Source organism: Neophocaena asiaeorientalis, unplaced genomic scaffold (genome assembly GCF_003031525.2).
Source record: "Neophocaena asiaeorientalis asiaeorientalis breed wild unplaced genomic scaffold, Neophocaena_asiaeorientalis_V1.1 scaffold438, whole genome shotgun sequence".
NCBI lineage: Eukaryota > Metazoa > Chordata > Mammalia > Artiodactyla > Phocoenidae > Neophocaena > Neophocaena asiaeorientalis.
This window is the reverse complement of record NW_020173491.1, coordinates 327677-354202: the sequence shown is the minus strand read 5'-3', so window position 1 is coordinate 354202 and position 26526 is coordinate 327677. Positions and strand designations below refer to the sequence as shown.

General features: G+C 38.4%; 1 protein-coding gene across 1 annotated transcript in view; it reads right to left on the bottom strand.

Moving 5' to 3' along the window:
• The window catches only part of LONP2 (lon peptidase 2, peroxisomal), a 98535-nt gene that overhangs the window by 56256 nt on the left and 15753 nt on the right, over positions 1–26526 (bottom strand). Inside the window, exons 6-8 of the mRNA XM_024747473.1 lie at positions 23709–23803; positions 18689–18947; positions 9551–9692 (exon numbers count right to left, since the gene is read on the bottom strand). Of these exons, the coding sequence (XP_024603241.1) occupies positions 9551–9692; positions 18689–18947; positions 23709–23803 (496 nt within the window). The remainder of the gene's footprint in view (positions 1–9550; positions 9693–18688; positions 18948–23708; positions 23804–26526) is intronic.

The window sequence follows — 26526 nt, the reverse complement described above, 5'->3', positions numbered from 1 at the left end:
CTTTTTTCTTTTCCTTTTTTACTAGTGAATCCAGTGGCGGGGGGGGGTCCTTGTAGAGAAAGATGACAAGAGCCAGGACTTGGGCCACACGTTTGTCTGCTGATTCCCTGATATAGCATCCCTGAGATTGGCAGCAGAGGAAAAGAAACGCTTGGAGATTACCCATTATCCAGTCACAAATTCATACCAACAATTATCCCAACACATTCAAGATTAGTTTTCATGTAAATTTAATCATGCAATCCAATCACCACCGAAGTCTAATACCAGGAATTTTAAATAGGATAGAAATGAGAGATAATAATTTTGGTTGAGAATATAGCTAAGGGCTGGAGGGCAGTGGATAGTCTGGTGGCAGCTGGTGCATGTATAATGTGGGGGGTACGGTGGGTGGGTAATACAGGAAAGACAGAAAATGGAAGTGGGTATAAAAAGAAAAGAAAAAGGCTAACAAAGACATTAAGATATTTTTGTGTAATCTGCAACTATGCCTTGGGCACTGCTAGCATTGAAAAGTAAAGATTAACAAGTCTTAAGCTTCCCTAATTTAGCTTAGTTCATCTTTCATTGCAGTCCTTCCCCTAATTAGAGATGGCAGAGAGAAAAAGCAGAAAAATGGGTATGGGTCTTCACCTACTCTTCTCTCATAACATCAGTATTTAAGGCAATTTTTACTCTGCTAGAGTTTCAGAATTTAAATTGTAAACATAGCATGTGATGAGATGAAAAATTAAGATAATATCCTGGACTTCAAGTTTTTCATTTATAAAAGTTTAGAGCTGGATTTTCCTAGGTCTCTTTGACATTCTTTGACGATAGTTGTACATCTTAGAAGATAATATGCCTGTGGTATCTAAGTAGTAAATACACTACTTGATTTAATTACTAATTGGATCTAGTTGTTTTTTTAAACATTTTTATTGGAGTATAATTGCTCTACAATGATGTGTTAGTTTCTGCTTTATAACAAAGTGAATCAGCTATACATATATCCCCATATCTCCTCCCTCTTGCCATCTCCCCCCCACCCTCACTATCCTACCCCTTTAAGTGGTCACAAAGCACCGAGCTGATCTCCCTGTGCTATGCAGCTGCTTCCCACTACCTATCTATTTTACATCTGGTAGTGTATATATGTCCATGCCACTCTCTCACTTCGTCCCAGCTTACCCTTCCCCCTCCCCATGTCCTCAAGTCCGTTCTCTACATCTGCGTCTTTATTCCTGTCCTGCCCCTAGGTTCTTCAGAACTTTTTTTCTTTTTCTTTTAGATTCCATATATGTGTGTTAGCATAAGGCATTTGTTTTTCCTTCTGACTTACTTCACTCTGCATGACAGACTCTAGGTCCATCCACCTCACTACAAATAACTCAATTTCGTTTCTTTTTACGGCTGAGTAACATTCCCATATAAGTGCCACAGGTTCTTTATCCATTCATCTGTCAATGGACACTTAGGTTGCTTCCATGTCCTGGCTATTGTAAATAGAGCTGCAATGAACATTGTGGTACGTGACTCTTTTTGAATTATGGTTTTCTCAGAGTATATGCCCAGTAGTGGGGCTGCTGGGTCATATGGTAATTCTATTTTTAGTTCTTTAAGAAAACTCCATACTGTTTTCCATAGTGGCTGTATCAATTTACATTCCCACCAACAGTACAAGAGGATTCCCTTCTCTCCACACCCTTTCCGGCATTTATTGTTGTAGATTTTTTGATGATGGCCATTCTGACCGGTGTGAGATAATACCTCGTAGTTTTGGTTTGCATTTCTCTAATGATTAGTGATATTGAGCATTCTTTCATGTGTTTGTTAGCAATCTGTATATCTTCTTTGGAGAAATGTCTATTTCGGTCTTCTGCCCATTTTGGGGTTGGGTTGCTTGTTTTTTTGATATTGAGCTGCATGAACTGCTTGTAAATTTTGGAGATTAATCCTTTGTCAGTTGCTTCACTTGCAAATATTTTCTCCCATTCAGAGGGTTGTCTTTTCATCTTGTTTATGTTTTCCTTTGCTGTGCAAAAGCTTTTAAGTTTCATTAGGTCCCATTTGTTTTTTTTTTTTAATTCCATTTCTCTAGGAGGTGGGTCAAAAACAGAGTGTTCTGCCTATGTTTTCCTCTAAGAGTTTTATAGTGTCTGACCTTACATTTAGGTCTTTAATCTATTTTGAGATTATTTTTGTGTATGGCGTTAGGGAGTGTTCTAATTTCATTCTTTTACATGTAGCTGTCCAGTTTTCCCAGCACCACTTATTGAAGAGGCTGTCTTTTCTCCATTGTATATTCTTGCCTCCTTTATCAAACAAAGGTGACCATATGTGCGTGGGTTTATCTCTAGGTTTTCTATTCTGTTCCACTGATCTGTATTTCTGTTTCTGTGCCAGTACCATACTGTCTTGATTACTGTAGCTTTGTAGTATAGTCTGAAGTCTGGGAGCTTGATTCCTCCAGCTTCATTTTTCTTCCCCAAGATTGCTTTGGCTATTTGGGGTCTTTTGTGTTTCCATACAAATTGTGTGAAATTTTTAGTTCTAGTTCTATTTTTTGTTCTAGTTTGTTTGGTCTGGTGGGTTTTTACCTTGCTCCTTCATCTGCTGTGTGTTTTTCTGTCTTCTCATTTTGCTTAACTTACTGTGTTTGGGGTCTCCTTTTCGCAGTCTGCAGGTTCGTCGTTCCTGTTTTTGGTGTCTGCCCCCAGTGGCTAAGGTTGGTTCAGTGGGTTGTGTAGGCTTCCTGGTGGAGGGGACTGTTGTCTGTGTTCTTGTGGATGAGGCTGTCTTTCTGGTGGGCAGGTCCATGTCAGGTGGTGTGTTTTGGGGTGTCTGTGGACTTATTATGATTTTAGGCAGCCTCTCTGCTAATGGGTGGGGCTGTGTTCCTGTCTTGCTAGTTGTTTGGCATAGGGTGTCCAGCACTGGAGCTTGCTGGTCGTTGAGTGGAGCTGGATCTTAGCATTGAGATGGAGATCTCTGGGAGAGCTTTCACCATTTTTTATTACATGGAGGCGGGAGGTCTCTGGTGGACCAATGTCCTGAACTCAGCTCTCCCACCTCAGAAGCACAGGCCTGACACCCGGCCAGAGCATGAAGACCCTGTCAGCCACACGGCTCAGAAGAAAGGGAGAAAGAAAAGAAAAGAAAAGAAAAGAAAAAAGAAAAGAGAAGAGAAGAGAAAAGAAAAGAAAAGAAAGAGAGAAAATAAAGTTTTTAAAATAAATTATTAAAAATTAAAAAGTAATTTAAAAAAGAAAGAAATGAGCAACCAAACCCAACCCAAAAACAAAGCCACCAGTGATAACAAGCGCTAAGAACTATACTAATAAAAAAAAAGACAGAACCCTAGGACAAATGGTAAAAGCAAAGCTACACAGACAAAATCACACAGAGAAGCATACACACCCACAAAAAGAGAAAAGGGAAAAAAAAAAAAATATATATATATATATTAGAAAAAAAGAAGAGAGCAACCAAATCAATAAACAAATCTACCAATGATACTAAACTCTAAATACTAAGCTAAGATAAATATGAGACCAAATACAAATTAGATGCAGAAAGCAAACCCCAAGTCTACAGTTGCTCCACAGTCCACCGCCTCAATTTTGGAATGATTTGTTGTCTATTCAGGTATTCCACAAATGCTGGGTACATCAAGTTGATTGTGGAGATTTAATCCGCTGCTTCTGAGGCTGCTGGCAGAGATTTCCCTTTCTCTTATTTGTTCGCACAGCTCCTGGGGTTCAGCTTTGGATTTGGCCCCGCCTCTGCATGTAGGTCACCTGAGGGTGTCTGTTTTTCACTCAGAGAAGACGGGGTTAAAGTAGCAGCTGATTCGTGGGTTCTGGTTCATTCAGGCAGGGGTAGGGAGGGGTAGGGAATGCGGGGCGAGGCCAGTGCAATGTTGCAACAGCCTGAGGCGTGCTGTGTGTTCGCCCGGGGACGTTGTCCCTGGATCACGGGACCCTGGCAGTGGCGGGCCACAAGTGACCTGTGTTTTCACACGAGCTTCTTGGTGGCTGCAGCAGCAGCCTTAGCGTCTCATGCCCATCTCTGGTGTCTGCGCTGATAGCTGTGGCTCACGCCTGTCTCTGGAGCTCATTTAGGTGGTGCTCTGAATCCCCTCTCCTCGTGCACCCTGAAACAATGTTCTCTTGCCTCTTAGACAGTTCCAGACTTTTTCCCTGACTCCCTCCTGGCTAGCTGTGGCGCACTAGACCCCTTCAGGCTGTGTTCACACAGCCAACCCCAGTCCTCTCCCTGGTATCTGACCTCCAAAGCCCGAGCCTCAGCTCCCAGCCTCGGCCCACCCCGGCAGGTGAGCAGACAAGCCTCTTGGGCTGGTGAGTGCTGGTCGGCACCGATCCTCTGTGTGGGAATCTCTCCGCTTTGCCCTCTGCACCCCTGTTGCTGCACTCTCCTCCGTGGCTCCGAAGCTTCCCTGCCTCCACCCCCCATCTCCACCAGTGAAGGGGCTTCCTCGTGTGTGGAAACTTTTCCTCCTTCACAGCTCCGTCCCAGAGGTGCAGGTCCTGTCCCTATTCTTTTGTCTCTGTTTATTCTTTTTTCTTTTGCCCTACCCAGGTACGTGGGGAGTTTCTTGCCTTTTGGGAGGTCTGAGGTCTTCTGCCAGCACTCAGTAAGTGTTCTGTAGGAGTTGCTCCACATGTAGATGTACTTCTGATGTATTTGTGGGGAGGAAGGTGAACTCCACACCTTACTCCTCCGCCATCTTGAAGGACTCAACTGGATCTAATTCTAATTAAGAACTTCAGTTGTTTTTTATCATTTTTAAATAAATTTTATTTATTTATGGCTGCGTTGGGTCATTGTTGCTGCGTATGTGCTTTCTGTAATTGCCACGAGCTGAGGCTACTCTTTGTTGCAGTGCGCGGGCTTCTCATCGTGGTGGCTTCTCTTGTTGCGGAGCACAGGCTCTAGGCACGCAGGCTTCAGTAGTTGTGGTGCATGGGCTCAGCAGTTGTGGCTCACAATCTCTAGAGTGCAGGCTCAGTAGTTGTGGCACACGGGCTTAGCTGCTCCGCGCCATGTGGGATCTTCCTGAACCAGGGCTCGAACCTGTGTCCCCCGCATTGGCAGGTGGATTCCCAACCAGTGCGCCACCAGGGAAGTCCCCAACAACTTCAGTTTTAAATAAAGAAGGTTGGACTTCCCTGGTGGCTCAGTTCTAATATTAGAACTGTAATATTATTGCCTATATAGAAAATTTGGTATAGTATCCATGTATTTTATTTGCCCATTCACACAAAAGTGTATTTCAGAAATGCACTTATATTTAACGAACAGTCTGAATCTTGAATTAATTATAAATATGATAATAATCTAGCTGATAAAACTTCCATAATTTTGAGTCTAATAATTACGTAAAAGGACTTTCTTTGCATCTAATATTTTAACACTATTCAACAACAGACTTGCCTGAATTCTTCTACCAACACTTGTTTATCAAGTAGTTAGATCTAGTTTTATATTCTTCCAATACATTTTCAAAAGAGGTATCTAGGGGCTTTCCTGGTGGCGCAGTGGTTGAGAGTCCACCTGCCGATGCAGGGGACACGGGTTCGTGCCCCGGTCCGGGAAGATCCCACGTGCCCTGGAGCGGCAAGGCCTGTAAGCCATGGCCGCTGACCCTGCGCGTCCAGAGCCTGTGCGTCCAGAGCCTGTGCTCCGCAATGGGAGCGGCCACAACAGTGAGAGGCCTGCGAACCGCCCCCCCCACAAAAAAAAGAGGTATCTAAATTTTAAGTAAATATTTCTATGCTGACAACAGTATGCTGGAAATACATTCTGTTTTATATAAGCAACAATTCCATGGAAGCTCAAGGAAATCAGCATATTCTTCATGAGTAACATGAAGGCAAGAAGAATCTACAGGCAGAACAAGTTTATTTTCTAATTTATTCAGAGTAACCACTCTATATCTACTATTATGTTCTTCATATCCAGTACATATTCTCTTAATACAAGTTAGCTATAAAATAAAAATAATCTTGTATGAGTAAATTTTATAAATAATGTCTAAACGTCAATTTTGAAAAAGTAGGTTTTCTATATGGAAAGATAAAAAACACATGCTCTTGAATATTCCAGACTCTCAGTAATATTCTACTTTAAATACAAGGTGTTGAGTAATTGAATTTATTCATTTTTTTCATTCAGGGGGATCTAGTGGTATTGGAAAATTTGAAGTGGCTTTCAAAACAGACACAAAAGAAATGTCAGTGGATATTAAATTAAAATATTATCTGTAGAGTGATTTACAGTTTACAGAGTACTTTTATATATATTCTTATTTGCTTCAATAACCTGTGAGGTATGAGAGGTTTTTACCCAGGATTTGGGCAGGCAGGGAGAAGGAGGAGGTCAGGGACCAAGACACTCGGTTCTTCCAAATTTATGTCTTGCTTCACAGATACCACAGTCTATAAGGAACTGATGCCATTTGTCACTAACATCAGAGATAAGCATGTGGCCCAGGTAGCATTTACTTGGAGGTATCATTTGAGGCTTTGGTACTTTTAGGTTGGAAACTGCCAGAAGAGTGAATACCAAGTTCTACGGCAGGTAAGAAAATATCAATATATCAGCTGCTTCTTATCAAAGATCAATTCAATTCAACAAATATTACTGAATCACCACAAAGCACTAGGTGAACATTTGAAATATACAGTCAAACAAACATACAGGGGGCTTAATCATCTTCTCCTACTACTTGTGAAGCTGTCTTTGGTGGACTTGTTTCAGGACTCCTACATATAGTCTGTTGGGAAATCTAACTATCAGGGAATTATTCTTAAGTTCTTTTCAACAGGGTAACAGTAAGTGTCTAACGGGAGAATCTGTCAGATTATCTGAAAAGTGCCCCAATTAAATTAAACTGCATGTCTAAAGTTAACAACTAAGAAACCACTAAAATCTTAAATAATGTTCACTATTTTATCATTCAGAGTACTGATTAGTAAACCAGTTACTGAGCCAGAAGAGAACTGTCTTCAAATAAAAACAAGCAAAACCAAACCAAATCAAACTCTTATCTCCAAGCCCTGGGGCTTTTAAAGTAGGGTAACTGTACTTTTTTTTTTTTTGGTAACTGTACTTTTTATTGTCCGAAGAGGACCCACTTCTAAGACTAAAAGAGAGTGCAATTAATAATTAGGCATAAACTGGGACTGTCCATGCAAAACAGAATTATGGTCTCCCTGTTCATAAGACACATATCCCAGTCCATCCTGTTCTAAGAAGATTACAAAAACAGAAAAACAGGAAGCAGAGGGAACTCAAAGCAAGGAAATAAACAAGAAAAAACCTTTTACAAAGCAAGTTTTCCCTCGGTTTTACAAATCAATTTGAATATTAATAATATTTTACTTAAACCAGGGTAAAGAGTGGGGGCAGAGGTGGCAAAATAAGGAGGACTGGTTAAAGTAAATTTATGAAGCAGTCAGGCACACCAGATCCCTTCCCCTATCGCAGCAAAGTACTGGGATTTTCTTAAGAACATAAAGCAGTGGTTCCCTGTGCAGGTGACACTGGGCACAGCTGAGTAGAGTACATACTATACTGAAAACAACAGTTCAGGTGAATGCATACATCCAGGATGCTGAATGCTTGGTTCCTAGAATGTTGGCAGCCAGGCCTTCATTCTCAAGCCAAGAGACTTAAAGAGTCTTCTCTGAGAAATCTGACCAGCCTCAACAGAAAGACCTAAAGTTATTGACACAGAAGGTTCCTCAATGAAATGTATTAAGTCAGATAACCCTACTGTGAAAATCGTAATCAATAAGCCCCCTCTCATATGTTCATAGCTTCCAATCAGCTTTTTCATGCCTCACTATTAAATATGAACACACAAAAACTGCCAGACATCTAATGAAAGACTCTAATATAAAAGACAGAGACCAGAAAAAATATATAACGAATAGATAAATGCAGCTTTGGAGCAAAGAAAGGAAAAAGAATTTCTTTTAATCTATTAGTATTTTTCTCACAGAGACAAAAGGACATTTTACAACTATGTAACAAGAGCAAGGTAGTATAAAAAGAACACGCAGAGAAGTTAAAAAAAGGGGTTCTTTGAAATGGCAAACTCATAGAAGGATTAAAAGGTAAAGCTGAGGAACTCTTCACAGAAAGTAGAACAAAAAATAAAAAAGATGAGTAATAGGAGAGATAAGAAAATTAAAGATCTAACATCAAATTAATAGGAGTTCTCCAAAAATGGTGAAGAAATCATCAACAAAAGGATTCAAGAAAATTTTACAGAAATAAAAGGAGAGGATTTTCCAATACAAGGAACCTTCAAAGTATCAGCAAAAATGTAAAGAGACCCATGCCACCGCAGATTATTGTAAATTTTCAGAATATTGGGATAAACAGGAGATCTGAAAAGTTTTCAGAGAGTAAAACAAGTCACAAAAGACTTAGTCTCATCAATAGCAACACTGAAAACTGGAAAACAATGGAGAAATGTCTTTAAAATTTTGCAGGAAAATTATTTCCACCTGGAATTCTATACCCAGTCAAACTACCAATCAAGTATGAGAGAAACATAAAGACATTTTCAGATATGCAAAGTTGAAGAACGTTTACACGCAAGCTTTCTCAGGAAGCTACTGGGAGACTAATACCAGGACAATGAGAGAATAAACCAAGAAAGACGAAGACACGGAATACGGAAAACAGGAAACCCGATGTGGGGGGAGGTGAAGGGAGATCCTCGGACCACAGCTCTGTGCCTAGTGTGGGAACAACCAGTTCAGATTAGAGGCTTAGAGAAGACAAAACCAACAAAACACAAAGTGTCTGGAAGTCTCCCAATGAAAATTAGACAGTTGGTGAAAGTGAACAAAAGAAACAAGATGATTATTAACTCTAAAAACATGTTTAAAAACACAGAAAAACAAAAAGGACAGAAAAAGCAAAGTGATCATAGTTCACCACATGGCTCAGCAGTGAAAAGCACTTATATAACTATAATAGTGTAAATACTCAACAATGACTTAACAAAATCAGGATAAAATTTATATTGGGAGATTGGGGATATAAAAATGATATAGTAGGGGCAGAAGGAAGCAAGCAAGCAAAATCATATCCTATAGATAGGAATCTATAATGCCAAAAACTCTAAAATCAAGAAAGCAGTACAGCCATGATCTCTAGAAAATGGACTAATCAACTAAAAGTCAGAGGATCAAAGTGCAGAAGAGGAAATAAGGCACCCAGGGAGGAGACGTGCTTGGCTGTTTTTTGTAACAGTCTTATAGAACAACTGGTCTCTAAACAATAAGTATGCATAAAATTTTTCTTAAACTACTTGATAAAAACAAAGAAAGAAATGAGGGGAATTATTAGAAAAAGAAAATATGACATTTTAATTTAAATATCAAATGGCTTCAGGTTTCAGTTTGTATCAAAGTGTTTTTCCCATGGTTAAACCCACATCAATGTATATGTTCCCTAAATATGACTATCTACTCTCACCCACCCATACCCTTCCAGTGTGATTACAGACAGGGAGTTTCCTAAATCTTACCTCAAGCAGAGCTGCTGCAGGATCACCCTGTAGACTTTTTCCTAGTTTGTCCACCTCATCTAACAGGAACACTGGATTGTTCACCCCAACAGTCTTCAAGCCATTGATTATCCGGCCAGGCATGCTGCCAACATAGGTGCGTCTGCGGAAGGCGAGTAGTAGATTAGCAACAGGGAGATGGCAGAGCAGTATCACTTAGAAATCAAAACTCTGGATTGGGAAACAGTCATTTAGTTATCACAGGAATATAGCAAAGAGATACTGTAAATTTTAAAAGCCCTGTGATACATCAAAGAGTTACTAGATTCAATTCTTATTTTCTATTGAATTCTGGCTGTAAATTACCCATTATATTAGAAGCATTGTATCTAATTTTTGCCACTTAGTGAAACTGAAAAAAATTATACTTAAATCACATAGTTATGATTCTTAATCTTTGAGATTCTAAAACATCCAAAGAGCCCTATGAATTTAATTCCCACATTTTTCATAGTTTTTCTGGGCACCTCCCTGGCACTTACCAAACCCCAACATAACTACCTTCTTACAGACTGAAATGGCTGACCCAGAGCTGGCTAAAACATCATCACCATCTTCATAAAGGAAATCAGAATTGGTTCAAAGGACCACTCAAAATGTAGGCCTCTCCCCAAAAAAAGAAAGAAAAATTCCAACTTTTTTATATTCAGAGGGAATAATTTGTTATTTATTGTAGTAAGAGGACCTGGGGCCAACAGTATTTATATCAAAATTCCATTAATTCTGGCCTTTTGAATAAAACTGTGTTCACCCTATATACACTGATTGGCATAACCAAGCTCAGCCGGACATTAGGTCATGCATTCAAATATTAGAGGCTGCTTTAACATATCTCAACAAGAATCATCTACATAATTGACAAATGCACAACGTGACATGAAATAAAAATATGCTTGTCAAACTGAAAAAAGTGCCTTTTCTACAAAGCCAGCAAAACTTTATTTTAAGCAGCAGTTTACTAATTTTAGTTACAACCTTGCTGCCTAAGCCATGAGCATATCAAATGCTGTTTGTGAAGAGGCATAAAAGGGTGAATGCCTGCAAGAAACAAACCAAGGGCAAGTGGAACAGCGGCCGTATCTCATGATCTGCACAAAGCCAGCTCATGGAGCAGTTCTGCCACATGACTGGTATAAAGTAGGACAGAGTAAACAGTGACCTTTGAAAAGACAAGAAAGCCTTAAAAATATCGTGGGAATGCCTTTCATCCTTATATTTCAAAAATATCGTGGGAATGCCCTGGAACCAGATACAGTAAATACTGTCAACTTATAATAAGGAGTTAGCACATTTCAAGATTTCAGAACAGGATATAGGAACGACAAGACTCACGATTAGTAAATTCTCTGAAATTCTCTCTCTAGAGAACTTACAGATTTGTCAGCCTTCTGTGAATAAGTAGGGAAGGGAAATTAAAAACAAAACAAAAAAAGCCTCAAAGCCTCTAAGGGTCATTCCTTAAAAGAAAGGGCATTAATTTGCTTTCCCTTACTGCTTTTGATAGGCAGATTTCAAAAACAGGTACTTGCAATTCTAGACCTAAAGTCATGGAGAGAAAATAATATTCTAGGCAGCTGCCCTTTCTGAAGAAGAAGTGGAAATCTAGGTACTAGTCACAGTATACAAACAACTCCTCCTAAACTTTCTACTGCTTCCCAGAACCTAGAGAATAAGGTCCAAATTCCTTTGTCTGGAATTCAAGGCTCTTCACAATCCAGTCCCCACCAGCTTTCCTAACTTGCTGCCCTTATGCTCTTGCTTCATCCACAATAAAGGTCCTATTAATAGCCCTTAAGCTTTTTTACCTTTGTTAATATGGTGCCTTCCTGCCCTTAATATTCTCCCCACCTAGGTAAATCCCAGAAATTCTACCAAACTTTTCCTGACCACCCCTCACAAAGTGATCTTTCCAATAATGTAATGTCTGCAACATTTACTGGCCCTACAATTTGCCTGATTCATACTTACAACCTAGGTTTTATCCATGGGTACCAAGCATATCGCCTCCTCTAAAGAGTCAGTGAGCATTCTGATGACAGTAAGTGGGTCTAAATACAGATTAGATGCTGCATATAGAGTTGTAAGATTGTTCCCCAAACAAAAGTTTGTTTCTCCTATTTGTTTAAGGACAACAGATCAACAATGATAGCACCCAAAGTATCTTTCTATCACCATTGTTAAGGTCATATAAGTCTCTGAGTACTGCTTTGCATAAATAACATGACCCAAGCCTCAGTTTCCTCATCTGCTAAAATGGGGATAGTAACAGTGCCAACCTGATGGATTATATGAGATCACGAGAGAACATAATAGGTAAAGCACAAAGCACAGTACGTGGCACATGGTAAGCTTTCAAAAGATGTTAATTATAATTGTTATTAGTAATAGCTACTTAAAGTCAACTTCTAATTTCCTAGAAAAAATACAAAAGCAGAAATCAGTACACCAAAATTTGGATCCCATTTCAATCTCTGTCTCATGGAAGCAACTCTTTTTTTTTCCAATTAATTTTTTTTTTTTTTTTTTTTGGCTGCGTTGGATCTTTGTTGCTGTGCGCCCGGCGTTGCGGAGCATGGGCTCTAGGCGCGCAGGCTTCAGTAGCTCAGTAGTTGTGGCGCGCGGGCTTAGTTGCTCACTATGCATGTGGTATCTTCCCAGACCAGGGCTCGAACCCGTGTCCCCTGCGTTGGCAGACAGATTCTTAACTACTGCGCCACCAGGTAAGTTCCAGAAGCAACTCTTATAAATGTCTTTTCATAGTGAAACCAAGCCCCCCAAACCAAGTTCTCTTACCGAGTTTATGATTAATCTCTCTATCCAAAACTTTACTCCTTTTCTTATCCCCTCTGACCTCAATCCTGCCAACACTGGTCAACCAGAGTCAGATGACTGAAATTGCTGTTGTCAATAGCATTGTTAATGTACTAAAATCACTGTTATAGATCTTATCATTAACATACAAACTCAGGTTATTTCTCCAGGGCAAGATGAGCCGGGGACTACCTGGCCAGAGAATTGTAAACCAGAGACATCCTGACTCCTGAAACTATGATTAGGAAATGTCACAAGATGATAATTAACCCCAGCCTTTTTGTTCTTTGCCTTTTAAAAAAACCCTCAGTCAAAGATCAACTGGAATTGGATCTGGGGTTTGTCTCCCATGCGTTTGCTTGGTGCCCTGCAATAAACCCTTCCTTTGCTACAAACCCACTGTCAGAGCTCAGCTTTCTGTGCTGTGAGCAGACGAGCCCTTTGCTCAGTTACAACAGCAACAAGTGTGCTCAATGCCTCTAGAGTTCCTTAATCACAGGTGACATCCTCAAATGTGTACCACTAGTCTAGGTGTCAAACCAAGACAACTATTATCAGAGCCTGTAAGCTACTGAAAATATCTATAATGTGCTTGTCTTTTGCCTCAAAGTATGCGTAACAGGCAATTCACTAACTGAAGTTACAGAATAAACTTTGAATAAACCTTTGGAATATGAATCAGACGGTGAAAAATGTAGCAACACACAAATGAAAATGTTCTCTTTCAACATCACTAAACAAACACAAACATTTAAAAAAACAAATTAGCATACCAAAATATCCTACTGAGAAACTACATTAAGTAGGAAATAAATGAAACTAGTATTCTTTTACAAACTATAAATTTTTTGAGGGCAAAATACTGTCTTTTCTATGTTCTTCCTTGTGATACAACATCTAGAAAGCAATGTAGCACAATATAGGAAAGTTTGCAAAGAATGTATCATTTTAATTACTTATTATTCAGCCTGAATATGTAATTACCTAGGAGTTTTTCTTAAAGTACACAAGTGAACTAAATAACATATGGATTCATAAGTATAATTATTACAGGCAGTTCACAGGTTTATCAGGACAATTCAACTAGTGTATAAGATACCCAAAAACAAAAGTGTCTACACAGTTCAAAATTTTAATTTACAAGATCAGCGTTTTTAATTTTCCAAAAAGTAGTCTCTGTTATACTTCAAAAAACAACTACACAAAATTACAATATCATCTATTTACAGCTCTATGGTAACCAATTATTTTACTACTCTGCATCATCCCTAGATATATTCAAATCTAATGTAATCCAAGAAGCTGGTCATTCTGTCACTGCCAAGGATATCAGGATAAATGTCAGGAATAAGGGGTGTTTTACTCACCTCTTTTCCAGTATGTAGAGAGGGAGAAAAGCAGGCATTTACCATCAATTTTTTCATGCCTATCCAATTAAGGAGCTCTTATGGGCTATAACACAAACTATTAAAGTGATATTTACAAACAATTTGTAATATAAAAAGTTTATGTTATAATGCTAAGTGGAAAGGGTAGGATAATTCTGTTGCTTTAAAAAAAATGGCAAAAGCTGCCCAATGAAAAGTTCGGCAGGAAATAAAATGTTAAAGGTGATTACCTTTGTATGGTAGAAAAACATGAGGATTTTTTTCCTTTTATTTTTCTAATTTTCTACCAAGGGTGTATATATATACCTCTCAAGTTGGCAAAAGTAATAAACCTAAAAGAGATCCTAATGATTTCTTTTTAAAAAAGAAAAACAGTCTTTAAGGAACTAAAAATAGTCTTTAATATAGCGTGTCTAAACAAATCAAATTGTTCTTACAGCAGTCATTCCTAAATCATTTGCATGGATGTGCTCATCTGAAGGACTGCATGACTTCCAACACGTTTTAATCCTACTTGAACTCACGCAGCACTTAGAGAGCACCTACCACGTTTGGCACTGTGCTTGGCAGCAGACTGATCCAGAGGAGTATAAGACATGTGAAAACGCCAACCCTACAGAGCTCCTACTTTTAATATAGCTATGTTTTACCTCTATAGGAATATATTAGAAATGCCAGAGGCCTGTATTATTTGATCACTGAAGAGTACAATAGACAGTACGTAGTCAGTTCAGAGGAGAATAGGATCATCACTGACTGCACTTATCTTAATGGAGGAAGCCTTGGGCTGGGGCCTCAAGATAACCTGAAAGTTTTTCGGAGGCAAAGAAGAGCTGCAGGGCTTCTCTGGTGGCGCAGTGGTTGAGAGTCCGCCTGCCGATGCAGGGCACGCGGGTTTGTGCCCCGTTCCGGGAAAATCCCACATGCCGCGGAGCGGCTGGGCCCATGAGCCATGGCAGCTGAGCCTACGTGTCCGGAGCCTGTGCTCCACAACGGGAGAGGTCACAGCAGTGAGAGGCCCGCGTACCGCAAAAAAAAAAAAAAAGAAAGAAGAGCTGCATACAAATATAGGTTATAAAGGAGGCTAGTGAGCAAACCGTAACATGTCTGGCATACCATGCTAAAAATATTTTAAAGGCTTGCTGCTTCAGGTATTTTTCCCTAATAATGAAACAGCAAATTTATTTAAAACATCATTATTTCAGGTTACATATGAAAATTTATCAATGTGGAAAGAAAAGTTCATTTTTCTTCTCATCTTGTTTAAGAATTGAGCCAAGGATTCCTTACAATGATAGAACTTTATCATCTGAACAAACAGCTGGTCAGTGACTTCCAGTTACTCTCAACAATAACTTGAGAAATATCGCAACAGTAGTATATTTCACTGAGGAACAGCTAATGAAAAAAGATCGTTATAGAAACATGATTTCATAAAACTTCATCCTAAAAGAAGTCACTTTATACTTAATGTCTATGAACTGATTTAAATTATTTAAATATAATATTTAAATATAAAAATGTGACTCATAAAAACTGATAGATGGGAAGAGAGATTCTATGGCTTATAAAAGTAGACAGAAAAATCCCAATGGAGATAATGAGAAACGTTAAATTGAAAAAAATGCATTAGTTAATATGGAGCATAAACATGACTATTCTTCCTCTAATCCACTCAAAATAATATGAACCAAAACAATGGGCCGATATTTAGTCAGATCACTATATTTTCCCAGTTTAAGATTTAAATGTAAACCAAGTCTTTTTTTTTCTTCCCCATCTTTCACCTCATTATCGTTTTAACTCTAAAAGACATATCTTAGGTTGTTTTAAAAATAAATTCCTAACTTACTAGCACCTTCCTCCACATTAACAGGTACTTCTACCAAAAGGCTGGAGCTCCATGCATAGGAAAATGGGGAAAGTGAGTGACAGAATCGAGAATAAGCAAGGAAGATAAGAGAACGCAGCTCTGTTTTTCCTTGGCTATTTTAAGGCTGCAGAACAGTGGTGCCTACTCACAAGCTGGGGAAAAACAAAACTCTGCATGAACTCTACTTGTGGGCATGTGACCGGTACTTAAATGCCAAGACCTGGGTGTTCCCAAATGCCCACACACTCCAACCCGTGGCTGTGCTATAATCCTCTACCGTTCTCTCCCCTCCTATCACCTCCTCCAACCCGCAACTCTGACACAAGCGCATACTCTGCTCTCAACCCCCTCCCCTTAACCACCACACCCCACGCTCCACCTGCTTCCAAACAGGTTTTCAAACAGAAATTTTCACCAGGCTTTGATAATTTAGTGGGTAGCTGGGTAATAAGTCCCCAGTAGCACAAGGGCAGATGGCTCTAGTGTTTAGTGAAACATCTGGTACAGGGATGGCTAGTGAGTACATGCTTACCAGCAAGGTGTATCAAAAATCAGGCTTAGTAGAATGAGTCAGAGACAAACCCACAAACCTTTTATTTGGCAACAATCATAACCTCAATTCGCACCACACATTTCTTTCTTTTCTTTTTTTTTTTTTTTGCGGTACGCGGGCCCCTCACTGTTGTGGCCTGTCCCCTTGCGGAGCACAGGCTCCGGACGCGCAGGCTCAGTGGCCATGGCTCACGGGCCTAGTTGCTCCGTGTCATGTGGGATCTTCCTGGACCGGGGCATGAACCCGTGTCCCCTGCATCAGCAGGCAGACTCTCAACCACTGCGCCACCAGGGAAGCCCCACACATTTCTAAAAAGCTTATATTTATACATATTTTAGGCAAATACACAAGCTCCTTTCACAAAAGACTCATAAAGAAAATAAATTCTCATTTTCTTTAGGTTCAATCCTCTTAACAATAGTCACACACAGGAAAGGATACTCACTTGAAAAAAGAGAACAAATTTTAGGTCTATCAGTTTCAGTAAAGATTGAAAACAGAGATCTGTTTAAACCCAACAATGCTCATAAGAAGTGGTGGGGATTATGACATTACATACTGCCTACCAGCAGGCATCATAAAAAAACATTTTCCACAATTCTGCCACATAAATTAAATAATAATGCCCAAAACAGGATATTTTAGGTACAATTTAAGAATCATATTGAATTTTATAAAAAGTCATATTGAAGCTTATAAATCTAAACTTGTCCTCCTGAGAACTGAGAATTAAAATAATAATGAAAGCTAATTTTTATTGAATGCTCAGGGTGTGCTGGGAACTAAGCACTCTCCAAGCCTTACTGAATAATCAATACCAATGTAGGAAGAAATAAGGACAAATACCTACATGTCATGTGCCCATGACATTAATTTCACACGACAGTAACTCCACAAACTCACTCTCTAAATTCCATCAAATATCACACAATACTGTGCCACAGATAATAAAAGGAAGAAATAAACTAAGACAACTCTGAGTGCAGGAATCAAGTCTCTTGCATGCAGAACACCTCCCTAAAGCTCTGTAGCATAAATCAGAAGATTTAAGTCCTAGATCTAGCTTCTCCAGGATGGGTCCACGATGCCAATTTCTTTACAAAAGCAAACTACAGCCTCTAGTGGCACATGTGAGAATAAGTCTAGGCAACAAAAACATGATTTGAAATTGCCAGAAAAACTGACCCAAATAAATTCCCTGACCTAATTTGCAGTCCTCATTGCTTATTTACTAAAATCTTGGAATGCTTTTTCTTCAATGCGTAAGAATTGTAAATAAGCAAATAAAAGAGAATAAAAAGAACCATTTTTCATGAAAAGCTTTCTGAAATAGTTTCCCATCCCTGCCTAAGGATCCCACGAATAAGGCAAATGGAAAATAAGATGTTATAAAAGCATCGTATTCTTTTCTTTTCCCCACAATCCAAGTTTAATCCATATTCACCAAACTGTAAATATGCATTTAAATTACCCTTGGCCACTGGCAGTCGTTCACTGCTTGCACTGGCATGCCTGCCAAAGCCCCCGCTTATAACCTGCAATGCTTTTACAACTTTAAGATTGAGTTTATGATCTTGAGGTTAGAAGTTTTATCTTCAGTTTAATTACCTTCTACTCAAAGTTACATGCCTTCTTTTAAAAAAATTGTTTTAACTGAGATATAATTGACATATTACATTATATTAGTCTCAGGTATACAACATCATATTCTTTTAATCAGTTCATAATTTCTACATTTTTAAATGTTCCTTAACACATAAGCTATAGGTATGTTTTCTCACAACTTGCAACTATGAAACAGAGGTTCATGCTTTCCCAAAGCATCTTCCGATATGAGCCACCAAGAACAAAACAACGAACATAACATGCAAATCTCATTCTAATAATGTCAGATTAATCAGAGACACAGTTCTTACAGTTTAATGTATTTTTATAGAAAGGGTGTCAAAAATGCAAAGCCGTAATTATCTTTTTTCCTTATTATTCATACTCACACTGCAAACCAGCCTCCTTGAAAGAAAGTTTAAAATGCAAACATAATAAATTTGTTACCAAAGATTTCTTACCTCCTCCTACTTGCCTGCTATTGCACTTATTCCTTAAACTCTAAAAGTTGTGGGTCATTATTTATGAAATGCTATTGGGCCAAAATGAATATAAAAATATAATATTTAATTATAACTAATTTATAATTGCATTCAAATGAGATTCCAGGAAAGCTGAGGCACAGACACTACCCCACCCCCACATCCACCGTCACACAGACATCAAGGTTAGTTTGGGTATACCCTGATGGTAGAGGCTTTAGGCTAGCCGGTAAGTACCATAAATGTCCTTTCCATTCAAGGTAACACAAAGCGCCCTTTAAGAAAAAGATATACATTATGCCTTGGCTTTTGGTGGTGCTGGGAGGCGGAGGGCTCTAGACAAATGAAAAGGAAGGAAATCAGAGATTAAACCGAGAAGTATTCTACCTATGTCCTCGAATGTCAGACTGATCACACACGCCTCCAAGTGCAATCCTGTGGAACTCTCGGCCCAGAGTCTTGGCCACTGATCTTCCCACGCTTGTTTTACCAACGCCAGGAGGGCCGACAAAGCACAGAATGGGGCCCTTCAGGTTGTTTTTCAGCTGTCTGACAGCCAAGTATTCCAGCACTCTTTTCTTCAATTTTTCCATGGCATAATGGTCATTATCCAGAAGAATCCGAGCTGCTCGAATGTCCAGACGGTCTGTCAAGCAACCCAACAGAAACAATCTGAGCATGTGGAACTCCCTTCCAGGCTGGTAAGAGTCAAAATAGTTTTTTTGAAAAAAGATGTGACAAGAACAGGCTTGGTTTCTTCTAAATGAGTCTTCAGGGAGACCCGGACTTGGTTTTCTTGCTTAAAAAGATTTAGTACTTACAGAAATAGTAGACACTACATAATTAAAAACTCAAGGAGTTAATACTCATTTCATTCGGAATGATTTTCTAGATACACATTTCTATGGAGACATAATTTCTACATATTCTATTTGTGCTGGCATTTGTTCTTTTTTTAAAGTGTTTTTTTCTTATTACAATTAGTTATATATGCTCATTCCAGAAAACCCTATGACACTAATAAAAGGAGAAGGAAATAGTCACCCATAATTTCATTTCTCCCCTAGAGAACATCACTACCTTCACTTCAGTACGTATTATTCCAGATTCTGTGTGTGAGGGGGTGAGTGTGTGTGTGTATGCGTGCACACACGCTTACATACCTATTTTTCAAACTAAGATCATATGGGTCTTCAAGTTTTGTAAAATGTTTTTTCACTTAATATATCACAGACATCTTTCAGTATCAAATGTATTGTTCAGTAACACTTTAGTGGGTACATATTATTCCATTACTTAATTATCCACACTCATTTAACTAATTTCCTATTGCTGAGCATTTAGGTTATCCACGAATCTTTACAGTTATAAAGCATGCTTCACCGCGCATCCTTGTAACTAAATCTCCACATATATCTGTAATTATTTCCTTCGGCTAATCTTCTAAAACAGAAGGGCTGGGTCAAAAAGCAAATTAAGTCAAAAAAAAAATTAAGACATAAAGAACTGCCTAAGTTCTATCCATTAAAGTCTCACCAGAAATGTATGAATTAGGCCCTGTTTCTAGAGCCAAGCTTTCATTAGGTTTACTGATGTGCTTTAGGCTCTGAAATAATCACAGATTAAACACTAGGTCATGGAAGCCAAAAGGAATTCATCAGCTGGGTGGCAGCTAGAGGATAATCCACAGCCACAATACTGACAGTGAAGAAGAAAATGGAAGAGAGAAAAACACACACAAGTCCACTCTTTCAGTTATTTGGAACCTGCTATACATTTTTCCTACAAGAAAAAAAAAAATGCCTTAAATGGTAGTCTGGTTCCCAAACTAGTCTACAAAAACCCAGGTAAGCAGTAATGTATGTAATTTAATTATAGTACTATTCATTTTAGTCAGAGTCCTGGCTGAGTAATTTGGAAAGGGAAGAATAAAATTTCTTTCCCTTTCCTGGCTTCAGAAGCCAACCAATGAATATATGAATAAATGAAATATGGAAAGTTTCCTGTTTCATGATGCTAACCCTGACACTAAAACCTACCATAGTAAACAAATGAACAAACAAAAACACTTCAGACCCATTCCATTTTGCACAGCTCTAAATATTAAAATGCTTGTAAATCAAATCTATTCAAAGAGTAATCTACTAAGTCCCAGTGGGATTTATTTTAGTTATGCAAAGATGGTTCAATATTCAGTTATCAACATATTTATTATATCATCATGTCCAAGGAGAAACACTTTCCATCAAAATGTCATTTTGTACCTAAAAAGGCACTTGTTGTATGCAACATCCATTCCTAATTAACATTTAGTAAACTAAGAATAGACTTCTATGTACTTTAGAAAAAAATGAAAACAGTGAAGGAATTTCTTCTAATATGCCACGTAAAGACAATTTTAAAAGTTCTTTAAAACTTTTAAGGAAAGATAATTTCCATGTTACGTATTGTTGTATATCTTTTCTATACAGGATGTATCTTTTCTGAATATTATTTTTAAAGATTCAGAATGTATGTTTCCTATTATGAATAATACCTGTGATTAAACATAAAAAATTTAAAACTTACACGAACATATATTTTTCTATTTACAATTAGAAGATTGAAATGGCATCTACTGGCTCCCTCCATTCAAGATGGAAAATCAACAAACTTATTTCCTCCAACTCGTTCCTCTCTGCTTTCCTTTCTGCTTTTGATAATATCTACTTAGGTAAGCTTCCCTTTACAAGAATTATGAAAGACATTTTCACAGTTTTATGATCTTACTCATAACTATTTAGGCCTAAGTCTATATAGTACTGGTTTAGAAGCTCAACACGACTACTTCTGTACCACAATTTACCCATCTTCAGTTCTCCACTGAAATGATGAACAATGAGAAGTGTTTTCATGATGGGTACATGAGTGCTATGTATCTCTAATGCTGACCACATCCAGCAGAAACTCTCTGAGCTGTAAAGGAAAAAAAAAAAAAAGCTTTGCCTTGTTTTCATATTTTCTTGGTTATTTCAGTGACGAATTGGAGCTAGCACTCTGCATTCAACTAAACATTTTGCCCTCAACTCTCCACAATTACATTGTATGAACCTGACAAAAATTCCTAGCTACTAATTAATTTCACTTTACAAATAGGACAAGTGGGGAGGGGAGGAAGCCAAGAGCAATTTACTAGGCTACTAATAGCAAATAATAAAACCTGCAATTTTAATATTCTCAGGCCATTATACTATATACACCCTGCATTTCTCTTAAGTCATTAGTTAAAATAAATCCTGAAGCACAGAAAAACATTACCAAAAGAACACCAAAATTTCAAAACAAGACCCCTGGTGTTACCAAGTTACCTAGATGTGCTGCTTCACGTTGTGCGCTAGCCCTACTGTCAACAGAGAAAATAACAGGGTTTGGAAATTACCACCACTCCATCAATGACACAAATAAATACCTATCAAACACACACCAAAATGGAAGATGTTTCATTTCACACAGATGAAGTGAAATCAGAGCAGTTAAACATGTAAAGTTTACTGTAGGCGTCTCACTGTTGTGGCCCTCTCCCGTTGCGGAGCACAGGCTCCCGACGCGCAGGCTCAGCGGCCATGGCTCATGGGCCCAGCCGCTCTGCGGCACGTGGGATCTTCCCGGACCGGGACACGAACCCGCGTCCCCTGCATCGGCAGGTGGACTCTCAACCACTGCGCCACCAGGGAAGCCCAAACATGTAAAGTTTAAATTAACTTTCTTTCCCAGGTCTAAACTAACAGGGAGCAGGACCCTCTCCAAATCTCACAGAATAGGACCACTTCACTTAAAAGTAGGCAATGGAGAGTGAGGAGTTAACCGAAGACGATCTGAACCAAAATGTATTTCCTAACAGCCCAGCTAGATCCAGACAGACATCAGAACTCAAACTGACCAAGTGACAACGAGGGGCTAATTCAATGGGAATGCATGCTCCCCTGCATTCATCTTACTACGGCATTTCTAGAAAATTTTGAATTAAGAATGAAACTAAGAAATTCAGCTTCAGTTTTTCTAGTAAAACACCGTCAACTAGAAGGCAATATTCTGTCATGAATGTAAACATGAAATAAATTAAGAAATAAATTTACCGACATAGTCCACAGCAGCTTTATATACAGTTGCCAAAAACCTAGAAACAACCTACATGTCCAACAACAGGTAAATGGATAAATCAATTACTGATATATGCAGTAACATGGAGCTTTAAAATAATTATGCTGAGTGAAGGAACCAAAAAAAAGGGGGGGCACATACTATATCATTCCATTTATATAAAATTTTAGCCACACACATTAATGTGTTAAGTGAGCCTATCAAAAAAAAACTAATTAATATAGGGTTGTTTTAACCTTAACACTGCCCCAGCATAGTTAACTTAACACAAATATGCTTCACTCTGGGCCCTCTTTGAGACAAAAATAATTTTTTTGAATGCTCAATACCAGAGAGCATGGTCCTCTGTAGATTAACCGAAAAGTATTTTTTTTTAGAAAAGTATTTTTTAATATTAAAAATTCAACATCCTGAAATCTAGTATGTATATCATACCTCATGTGGGGCATAAACGTGCGTTTTAGGGCTAATGCTTCAAAATTTCTAGCATTGTTTTAAATGTAAGAGTTTTATTAGCCAGGATAATATATCTGTTCAATTTTCAAAAGTCAACCATACAGCTATAATTATGCCAAAAGTAGTTCAGGCAATAAAATTTTTTTTGCCCTGCTGAACTCAACAAACCTTGTATGTAAACTTGTCCAATAACAGACATAAATTCAAATAAAATGATTCTGAAGATTCTGAAAGACGATTGAGTATATTTCTTACCCCAAGAGAAAATACATAAGAAAGCTGGTATAAAATGCTCCTGATAGGTAGAAAAATTCTACTGAAGGATAGAGAGATGAAAAGAATTTAAACTCTTTAAATAAGTTCTAGTGGGAGAAAAACAAACTTCCAAATGGTAAAACTGTTCCACTGTTATCCTGCCTTTATATGTAATTATTTCCTTTAGAAAACATAAAAATCTCTAGTACTGAGTTGGCACTTACTGCCAACTACCTCAAAACTGTTTTGTTTTCCTATGTTCCTGACAAAGAGCACATAAATATAAAAGTTTATTGTCTGACTATTGGTATTGAGAAACACATATTTCACCAATTACAGAAAATCTTACTTTCTCCAAAATTAGGCGAAAGGTACTTCCATGAAGCACCTTCTTTTCCTTTTCATCCTAAAACCTACATGACACAAGTTTAGTCTAAACAGTTTACATCATGAACTACTATAACAGGAAGTCAATGGGGAGTATTTCAACAGAATTTGCTTGCGCTTCCTGAGTGACAATCAGACCGCAAAAAAAGGTGTTATTTTGTTTGCTCACCAGTTGTACTTTTGTTCCAGGGAAGTTCCACCATAAGTTCTAAATAATTTCTAGTCAGAGCATATTCTGGCATCGACTGAGGCATTTTTTTGAGCCTGTGTGGAAAGAATACATAGCAAATCTGTTCAAGAACATAGAAAAATTCTGTAAAACAGAAAAACCAAGTATATCTCCCTTTCATGGCCAGATATATCATGCATTTTTGGCTAAACAAATCTAAAAAAGTTTTAAAAATCTAGTTAATGAAATGATTATTTTGTTTTAAACAGATACTTGCAAACTGGTGGGGAACACTATACGTGATTCTATCCTTGAAATATGGCCTTATCAGTATCAGTATCTCACAGGGAGGGTCTAAGTCACACTTACCCATGATTTACTTAAGTGCCTAATCATGCATAATACAATAATTACATATTGTTTTGTATCAGAGATGAAGTCAGCTCACCAGATATTTAATAAAAAATGCAACTTCCAAAATATATGCAGTGCGTAATAAGGTGTTCTGCACACAACAGATGTTCCGCATTTATTAACTAATATCAGAGTCAATATAAAATAAGCTTCAACAACATTTATATTCTTAACTGTGAACCTCAGAAGTCAAACCTTCAGTTACCGAGCAATCAGTTAGGTTGATTACAATTCACTCATAAAAGAAAATGCAATATAGTTACAACGTTACAAGTTTGGAAAGGAAAAATAGGTTTTCTATTTAACCCTGAGATTATCCAGAAAATGTAATCAATCCATGTACCCTATCCTGTCATCAAGGTTCCCCTGTACTTTATCTTGTACAAAGAGAAAGTGACAGTCCCTACCCTCTAGAGTTTATAATCTAAGGAAGAAAACAGTAACTGAATAAACATTATTTCTAAGCAAAATATGGTCTTTTTTTTTTGGCTGTGTTGGGCCTTCATTGCTGCGCGTGGGCTTTCTCTAGTTGTGGCGAGCCGGGGCTACTCTTTGTTATGGTGCGGTGTGTGCGCTTCTCACTGTGGTGGCTTCTCTTGTTGCGGAGCACAGGCTCTAGGCGCACGGGCTTTGGCAGTTGTGGCTCACAGGCTCTAGAGCACAGGCTCAGTAGTTGTGGCGCACGGGCTTAGTTGCTCCGTAGCATGTGGGATCTTCCCAGACCAGGGCTCGGACCTGTGTCCCCTGCATTGGCAGGTGTATTCTTAACCACTGCGCCACCAGGGAAACCCAAAATATGGTCTTAAGACTGTGAAAAGGAATACTATCTAACACCATACACAAAAATATACTCCAAATGGATTAAAGACTTAAATGTAAGACCAGACACTATAAAACTCTTAGACGAAAACAGGAAAAACACTCTTCGACATAAACCACAGCAAGATCTTTTTTGACTCACCTCCTAGAGTAACAGAAATAAACAAATGGGACATAAACTTAAAAGCTTTTGCACAGCAGAGGAAACCATAAACAAGACAAAAAGACAACCCTCAGAATGGGAGAAAATATTTCCAAATGAAACAGACAGAGGATTAATCTCCAAAATCTACAAACAGCTCATGGAACTCAATATCAAAAAAACAAACAATCCAGTTAAAAACTGGGCAGAAGACCTAAATAGACATTTTACCAAAGAAGACACAGATGGCCAAGAGGCACCTGAAAAGATGCTCAACATCACTAATTATTAGAGAAATGCAAATCGAAACTACAATGAGGTGTCACCTCACACCAGCAAGAACGGCCATCATCAAAAAATCCAGAAACAATAAATGCTGGAAAGGGTGTGGTGAAAAGGGAACCCTTCTGCACTGTTGGTGGGAGTGTAAATTGATACAACCACTATGGAAAACAGTATGGAGGTTCCTTAAAAAACTAAAAATAGAACTACCATATGACCCAGCAATCCCACTACTGGACATATACCCTGAGAAAACCATAACTCAAAAAGACACATGTACCACAACATTCACTGCAGCACTATTTACAATAGCCAGGACATGGAACCGACCTAAATGTCCATCGACAGATGAATGGATAAAGAAGATGTGGCACATATATACAATGGAATATTACTCAGCCATATAATGAAACAATAAAATTGAGTTATTTGTACTGAGGTGGATGGACCTAGCGTCTATCATACGGAGTGAAATAAGTCAGAAAGAGAAAAACAAATACCTTATGCTAACGCATATATATGAAATCTTTAAAAATGGTACTGATGAGCCTAGTTGCAGGGCAGGAATAAAGGGGTAGACATAGAGAATGGACCTGAGGACACAGGGTGGGAGAGGGAACCTGGGGTGAAGTGAGAGTAGCATCGACATATATACACTACCAAATGTAAAACAGTTGGCTAGTGGGAAGCAGCATCATAGCACAGGGAGATCAGCTTGGTGCTTTGTGATGACCTAGAGGGGTGGGATAGGGAGGATGGGAGGGGGGCTCAAGAGGGAGGTGATGTGGGGACTTGTGTATGCATCTGGCTGATTCACTTTGTTGTACAACAGAAACTAACACAGTATTGTGAAGCAATTATACTCCAATAAAGATTAAAAAAAAAGACTATGAAAAGGCACTTGCAATAGTGATCATGTTTGATAGCATACAGTAGGTGGAAGAGTTGTATCATTTATACTCAGCATTTGAGGAAAAGACTAGTGAAAGTGGTGTTGATTCAGGAGTATTAAGAACATTTTGAGAATCAGATTCTGGTGGAGGAATGAAGAGGAAAAAGCACTCCACAGATCACAGCTATAACCTGAGAATTAGGAAAGCCATAATGATAAGAAATATAACAGTTGACAACGGAAAGGTAAGATGAATAGAGCGGTCCATG